Source organism: Crocodylus porosus, unplaced genomic scaffold (genome assembly GCF_001723895.1).
Source record: "Crocodylus porosus isolate Cpor-Errol unplaced genomic scaffold, CroPor_comp1, whole genome shotgun sequence".
Classification (NCBI taxonomy): Eukaryota; Metazoa; Chordata; order Crocodylia; family Crocodylidae; genus Crocodylus; species Crocodylus porosus.
The window spans coordinates 73,221,708-73,230,030 of NW_017728886.1; the positions used below are offsets into that span (position 1 = coordinate 73,221,708).

At 41.5% G+C, this 8,323-nt stretch overlaps 1 protein-coding gene across 1 annotated transcript in view; it reads left to right on the forward strand.

The window, feature by feature from the left end:
• Nucleotides 1-6: 6 nt before the first annotated feature.
• The window catches only part of CMTM8 (CKLF like MARVEL transmembrane domain containing 8), a 52,479-nt gene continuing 44,162 nt past the window's right edge, over nucleotides 7-8,323 (forward strand). The window contains exon 1 of the mRNA XM_019536357.1: nucleotides 7-249. Within this exon, the coding sequence (XP_019391902.1) occupies nucleotides 85-249 (165 nt within the window). The 5' untranslated portion in view covers nucleotides 7-84. The remainder of the gene's footprint in view (nucleotides 250-8,323) is intronic.

The window sequence follows — 8,323 nt, forward strand, 5'->3', positions numbered from 1 at the left end:
AAGCCGCGCTGTCCGCCCCCTGCCTCCCGCCTTCCTCCCTGCGCGTGCGGCCCCGGCCAGGGGAAGCGGGGCAGGGGCCGGGAGATGGAGCCGCCGGCGCCGGAGCAGCAACAGCAGCGCCCTCGGTCGCACACGGTCACCACAACCAGCAGCTCCTTCACCGCTAGCTTCTCGGCCGGCTCCGGCGCCCTCGCCTACGACCGCGAGTTCCTGCGCACCCCGCCTGGGCTGCTCATGCTGGCCGAGATCGTGAGTACTTGCAGCCCGGCCCCGGGGGGCACCTCAGCGGCCTCGCCTCTCGCCCCTTGTTGCAGCCCCCCCAGGATCTCACCAGGCCAATTTGGGGCCCCTGCGGGGCGCGGGAAGTGTTTTATTGGCGTGTTGCGTGTCCCCAAGGCTTGGCTCAGCCCGCTTCAGGACAAAGTGTCACCCACCAACTCCGCGTTAGGGCCGCGGGAGCAGTGGCAGGAAGGCCGCGGTCACCCCCGTGGCTCAGCGCCGGGCTGGCAAGAAAGCGTCGAGCAAATTCCAAATCGCATCTCCCTTAGACATGTCTGTCAGGCAGTTAAAGGGTTGAACAGGGAGGTTGGAATTGCCAGTCTAGCTTGGGCCCTAGAGTAGGTTCAGTTGATGGTGGCCTGGCATCGAATGCCCAAGCCCAATGATTGCACCTCCCGCCATGTGGCGGGAGGCGTGATTTCAGGATCAGGGATTTGGTCCGAATCACGCTCTTTCTACTTGCCTGTGTACAGGATTCCAGGAGTCTCTGTCCTTAGAGGTGTCTAAGACTTGGGTAGATCCTTGGCTGGGATCACGTAGTTGGGGATGGTCCTGCTTTGAATTGGACTTGATGGCCTCTTGAGGTCCCTTCCAACCCTAATTTTCTATGAAGAACACTTTTATGACTGGTTTGCCATTTTATGGGGCCTTAAATGGGGTGTGTGTAGCACCCTGGCCAGTTATGTTGCAATTAGCCCATGAATCATGGCATAAATATAATGTGTAGAGGCGGGCAATCCCGAAATGTGACAACATTGTGATGTTAGGAGGAATTGGCTTCCATTCAGCAAGAATGAATCTTCAGCAATTATCTAAGAGTAATGATTCTCAGCCAGAGTGCAAGGACACCCTGGGGTGCCATGAGATCCTTGAAGGGTGATATAAGCAGCTACTTATCTGGTTCAGGCTCCAGGTGTGAGGAGTTAAGAGCAGGCTTAAGCTCTCCCTGCCTGCCTGCTCCCTCTGTCTCACTGCTTGTCCTCTCTGCCAGGAGGTGAGCACTTTAATAAATAAATTAGTTTTTGAAATAGGGTGCCATTCAATTCACAACATTGTGGCAAGGTGCCTTGAGTCTAAAAAATACTGAGAACCACTGCTTTAGAGGAACATAAGTGTTTTAAGTTCTGATCCTGCAATCAGATGCATCTGTCCATTCATCCCTGGAGGACTGTCTGTGCAGAACAGTTTGCATAGAACAGTTTGTACAATCAGACTCTGAAATGGTAAAACAGTAAAGTTTCTGCTTCATCAGTGTTTGTTAAATTAAATCCTCTGCGCGCTCCCTGGGTTGTCAATGACCTGGTCCCCAAGGTTCATCTTGCAGGTTAACTTTATATTGCTATGACGTCCACCAAATTTTCCCATTACAGTTTAGTGTTTTCAAGAACTGAACTGCCTCCTGTGACACGTGAGAACTCCTACAGATGACAGGTTTGGACTCTCACTTTTGGGTGAAATGTTTGTCAAACTACAAATATGGTTTTGAAATCAGTAACAGAATAGCCAATTTACAAAGCCAAAAAATAAACCCAGATTAAGTGATACATAGAAACCTCTTGTTTTACAAAAGCCCATAACATTTGATGATGAATATCTGAATGGAACAAAGTGTATGTTCTTTAGTCTGCTTCAGCGTTTATAATATCATCAACTCTCGCAGTGGTAAAACAGGTCATGACAGATCAGGAGCTGATTTTTAGCTATTTTGTTTACATGTACTTACTGTTTACAATGCATCGATAATATTAACAAATTGACTTTCACAATACTCTTATGAGGCAGTTATATAACTTTTCACCACTTTACAGGTGCATAAAGATAGTGATTCACGATATCCTTGCACTTCATGTAACCATTTGCACCTGTGCAAAGTGGTCGTAAAACATTGCAGATGTCACAAATTGACTTTAAACAGATGTAAATGACACCACAAGGGACTAGCTCAGTGATTCTCAATCAGTGACATGAGATCTTTTAAGGGTGCTGTGGGATATGTGTAATCTTAGCACTGTCAGGTGTACAAACACACATGATTCACAAGATAAACCCTGAGCTTTCAAATAGGAATCCACAGTGTCAAAAGCACCTGTTGTGATCTTTCCTAGTTCTTTGCAACAGAAGAATTGCTGTATTTTTCTGTAGTTAAAAACATGAGCGAAAGCGAAGAGCTGACTTTTTTTTTTCTCTAAGGAATGCCTTGAGTTCAAAAAAGTTGAGAACCCTGTCCTAAGCCAAGTGAGATTAAAGCTAAGTAATGAATTGATGACAGAATTGTGATTAGGATGTGGGAGTATCTAGCTTTCAATGTTGTGCTTTAAACCAGAGTTTAGTAACCTGCAGCCGGTAGGCCGGATCTAGCCCACAAAACTTTTGCATTTGGCCTGTGGATGTGAGGCTTGGGCAGCATTTAGCAGCAGGGGTGTCTTCTGAGAGTGTTCTTGCCATGCTGCCATGGGAATGAATGTGCGCTGCGTGCACTTTCCATATGCCAATATGGAGACAAATGATGGTAGCAGGGTCCTAGCATCCACTTGTGCACCCACTCCCGCAGGTCCACAAGCAGAAAAGGTTGCTTTCCCTTGCTTTAAACAATTGGATATATTGCATCTCTGTTTAATTACAAATTAAGTCTGGCTACAGATTCAGTTAATGATTAGGGATCTTGAATAGCTTTTTTAAAAGTATTTCAGTCTACCCCTTAAGTTTCTGCTTGGCTGCTTTGTTTCATAATGGTAGAAAGGTCACTTGTTTGACCACATCTACTTTCAAGGGCTAAAAATATTACTATTACAGTCTTCCAAGGAGTTGATTCAGCCTTGGAGTAACTATATTATTTGATTGCTCAGAAAAGAGCAGCTATATGGAACTCCAGGCTCATTCATGGCATGGCACCTTAGTGGCACTCTGGTAGTGACAGCCTGAAGTGGCAGAAGAATCATATGAGAAGAAGCAGCTGCAGGCATGTGAAGTGAGCTTCCACTCCCAACCAGAGTACCTGTTTGGAGAAGTAAAGATACCTAAGCACTCTGGATTGATTGGGCTAACTCAACTGTAGACAAAGTTTAAAATATTTGGAAGATTTCAATATCAACATTATGATAATTAAAAAAATAAAGTTATCACTGTGATTGGGCTGAAAATCTATGTTCCTTCCATAGTCCGTATTGCAAGAGGATTTCCAAGTCCTCTTGTGTTTTGTCAGATGAGAGATCTGAACTGGCTAAGTGGAATCTGAGTGTGGCATGATTTAGAACCCATGGAAGAAGTTTCTCAAGTATAGGGGTCAATGCTCTTAGTTCCATCCTAGACTGAGACTGCATTTATGTTTAGCTACATGTGCAATGAACAAGTATAGACTTTTATAGGTGACTGGGTGGAAGTGTGTTTTTTGAGTATTTGCTTGCAAACTGAGGGTAGTTTCCATGGTTTTTCATTACAAATGTAGTGATGGTGACTTAAGAATACCTGCTTTGTTCTTAGGGTAGTAGTATATGACTGCTAAAATTGTAAGGTAATTTTAGTGCCATTCTTTTGGGAATAGTGATGCCTTTAATGTTAAATGATTTCTGAAAGGGAGCCTTAGTTTATGTTCATAAGTACTTCAGCAAGAAATATATGTAATATCCAGAGACTGGTGCCTTAACTCTACAATAGATTAATTTTTTGTCAGGCTCTGCCTATGCTACAGGCTTATAGTGACACAAACCTCTAGCATAGATGTGTTATTGGCAAAATGCAAGCACTTGTACTGCTCATGGAGGGTAGTTTTGCTGATCTTGTATGTGTGCATCTCTGCTAGAACTGCTTCGCTGACATAGCATGCTGCTATTCCTAGAACCAGCACGACACTACTAATGTAGTCATAGCTTCAGAGACGGTCTCTTGAGATGCTAGTTCTGCTAGATGTTTTCTTGTAGAAGTAAGGAGAAGCAAAAAATCAAACTATGATGACCCACCAGAGGAAATCATTAAAACAAGGATCAAACCAAAATGGAGTTTAGTACTGGTATCAAAAAGGAATGCTCTCCCTGAATTGTGCTCAAACTGCCTCCTCCTCTCCCAGGAAATATAAATGAGTCGTGGCTCCATATAGCAAAAGTATATAGCTTTGTCTCTTCTGCTCATCCTATATAGGAAACTCACTGAAAGGCTTTGCTAAAACTTCCAGATTGCTTTATCAAAAAAACTACAAGCTTTGTTTTAACACTGAGATTACAGCAGGATTTAACAGTTAGCCATGTACCACAACTAGACTTCTAGTTCTAAAACCAAAGATCATTTACTTAAGAGTTAAGTGAAGAATTCTGCTTAGGCAATTGAATAAGCACCTGTACGATTTTAATGTGTTCCAGTCAGGACTCTGCCTTCACTGTAGATCTAGCTTGTGTTCTTATTCAGGTGTTGCCCTTACCCCATCCAATTTATACATGGACTGCTCACATCTGCATTTGATGGAGCTTTGGACCCTGGTTGGCTGGCACAGCTGGGGAGAGGCTAGAGCTCTGGAACTGCTTTTTTTTCTGGCTGGTCATGTGTCCTGTATGTAGTGAAGATGCAGTGTAAATCACTGGAGAGCTGATGGTCCTCAAGAGCCATTTAGCAATTCCCCCTGTGTGTCATACTGGAGAGTGCATTGGACTGAACCTGGCTTAATTTCTTTGCTCTACCACTGCTCAAAGTGAATTTGGACAAGTCATGTCACCTTTCTATATCTCTGTTTCTCCCGCTGTAAAATGGGACTAATGATGCTGACCTTCTTGGAAAAGTGTTTTAAGAAATACTGATTTAAAAGCACTATATAACAGCTAATTATTATTACTTAGCCTGGGTGCTCAGACCCAGGTGACAATCACCTGATTAAAGTCTGCAGTAAAAACAGAAGATGATGGTACACCTTCTGTTAATACAAATAATTTGCATCTTCAAAGGACCAAGCATAGCAACCTCCATAAATGTCTTCTGAGAGTTATATTTCAGTTCTGAACAAGGTTGTGGCCAAGGAAGGTGTGTGTGCATCTTTCTAAAACTTTTCTGAAATGAATAAATGATGACTAGGGTTAAGCATTCAATCAGACTTGAAGACAACAGTTTGTAGCTGTAGAAAGTTTTGTGGTTGCTGAGGGTGCAGTTATAAAAACATTTATTTTCTGGCATGATACCATTGATTCCTTGGGGTAGTTGCTGCTCAAAAGCATGTTGCTGGACAAAATATTTCTTTTTAAATTTGTTTTAGGGAATGTAATGCTCTTGATGGGTATTTGCTTTTAAAAACAAATGCAACTTTAAACCATGCAGAACACTGTTGTGCTGTTGCAACTGGATTAATGCGTTTGCATTCTTTATTAGATTTTAATGGGCTGGCTAGTTCTCATCATTCACACTTAATCAGATATTGATATATCTGACCAAATGATTAAATAACTAGCTTATGATTAAATGTTATTGTTGGTATATCATTAGTGTGAGCAGTCTCTTATTATAAGGCAGCCATGCAAGATTGTGGCCCAATATTATATTTCTTGGCAATTATTATTTTGATTATTATTTTGATTATATTTTTCCTTTACTTAAAAATATTAGGTGTCTGAGGATAATCCACATAAATTCTTAACATATTCTTCTGCTCTGGGGCTGTGGTAAACCTAAGGTTATTAAATAGAGCTGGTTCTCTTTGAAATTATATCAGATTTAAAAATCTGAGGTTCCGCATGGGATCAGAATTAAAAGATGCAGATGTGTGGGAAAGCATTATTATAATACCTATCCCAAAATATCTCTGCAGTTTATTAAAATGTTTCAAGAAATTCTAGCACCATTTTCAGGCTGTGAATTGGGTACTCCTAAAATAATTTAAAACGCTACGAGCTATGGACAGGCTTTATCTTCTTCACAATTCAAAAGGTAGCTTTGTCCTATTATCTAATATACCCCGTGTCAATATTACTATTGTTTCTTTGTTAAGCTTGGAGTACATTTCACACACATCACTTTTCAGTTTGTTTTCTCATATTCTGCCCAAACAATCCCCTCTTTCCAAGGAAACTTAGAAAAACAAAAATTGTTTTAAAAACATTTTAGATTTCAGCATTTTTTTCACTGGTTATCTTAAGCCTGTATTAAGGTAACTTGGAGCCCCAGGCATTGAATGATACAAGGCCTGCTATCATTCTGCACCCTCGTATCTACTCCTTTTAGGAAGAACAGAGATTCCCCCTCTATTCTTATCCCAACAACTGGAACATGTCTGGATAATTTAAGTCAGTGAAACTGGAAAATATTTTAATATTAAGCAAGTTCCCTGTTGATAGGGTTAGAATTCAGCATGTACAGAAAATCTGTCACTTGCTATTGAGTGTAAAATATACAATTAGTAGCGAGTGTAACAAATGATTGACCCTGTGTGGGTCACTAACTTTTTACAGTGCTGAATGCAAAAATATATGGTACAGGCCAGGGATATAGCTTGCATTTCTACAAAATGTATGGTATGGCTTCCAGTTTCAATCTTAAATCAGACAAAATTCCCATGAAGTCAGGGTTCAGTTTCCACTGTATTTGGGCTCTGTCATTTCACCATCACTCTATACCACCACTGTTCCAACAGATACCACCAATGTTCCATATATGACCTCCATCTTTCCTTAGGATCATATCATTGTTTAAAGTTCTGTTTCCGTAAAAGTCTGTAGTTTCCTGGACATGGTCAGCCAGGTTTCCATGGAAAGGGGATTGTTTGGATGCAACACAAGAAAACAAACCCTGAAAGGTGATGTGTGTGGAATGTGCCCCAAGCTTAAAGAAACAATAATAATATTGACATACGGCCCATGTAAGATAAACAGACAAAACTACTTCTTGTATTGAGTAGAGATGCTTTATAAAAGATTGGAATGTGTGAAATTCTCAGTACCTCAAAATTATGGCAGAATTTGTCTGAGACGTCATTATCAGCAGAAAAATACTTTGAAATATAAATTGAGTCTTTGGATACTTAGTGATTTTTACTAGGCATTCTTGCTTCCTTCCCTTCCTCCAAAATTTTTTTAAAAGATTTCACTACAGTCTTGCTTTATTCCTCAGAGTCTGTGCGCTTCCTAGAAATATTTTTAAATGATTTTTTTGGCATTTATTCTACAGAGGAAAAGTAAAACCACTAAAGTATTCCCTGAGCACTTCAGATTCTGAATAAAGTACTGAGCTGGATTAGGAGTTTGTTACCCCTTTCAGTCTGCGAGAAGCCTATAAAGAGCACAGGAAGTGGATGGTCTTGTGATGTCTTCTGTAGCCACCGTTTAATGGGAGGTGAGACTGATGCTGCGCCAAGTGAAGAGAAATGTATAACTCTTTTTTAGCCTTTCCTGTGGAATGGATCTAGTGAGCTGGAGAATTGCTTGATGATGGGGAAGTGTTTCCATGCACAGTAAGGATAATTATACAGGCTGTTGTTTAAGGCCTGTACCTGGATAGTAGGGAGGGTTTTCTTGGGGCTTTGGGCTGCTGATGAGGAGACTAGGAAAACAGTCTTATGTTAAAAGATGTGAATACCCCTTGTTGATTTTTATAAATAATGGAGGGCCAAGAGAAGTAGGAGAAAATCCTGAACTTCCATTCCCATTGTTATACCCTCTGCTCTATCCTGCTCTCTCTCTCTCCCTCCCCCCCCTCCTTTTCTCTGAGCTCTGTTAATTTTCTTATCATTATTTGCCATCTTTTCCCTTTGCATTATAAATTCTCCCTGCTCTCCATCCCTAAGTTAAACTATCATTAATGAAAGTTCCTTGAACCTCTGTCAGTGTCTCTAGTTGAACATCTCAGAGCGAGTTATATAGATCTCGACACACGTTATGACACATCTGGTGGACTAGGGAAGTATCATTCATTGCTCTACATCTGTCATGGGGAAACTGAAGCTTAGAAAGGCTAAATGACTTGCGCCAGGTCATGCAAGAACCCTGTGGCAAAGCTATGAATAGACCTCATATGACCTGACCCCTAGCCTCGTGCATCATGGGCGACTGGTGCCACCTTAGTCGGGGGGGGGGGG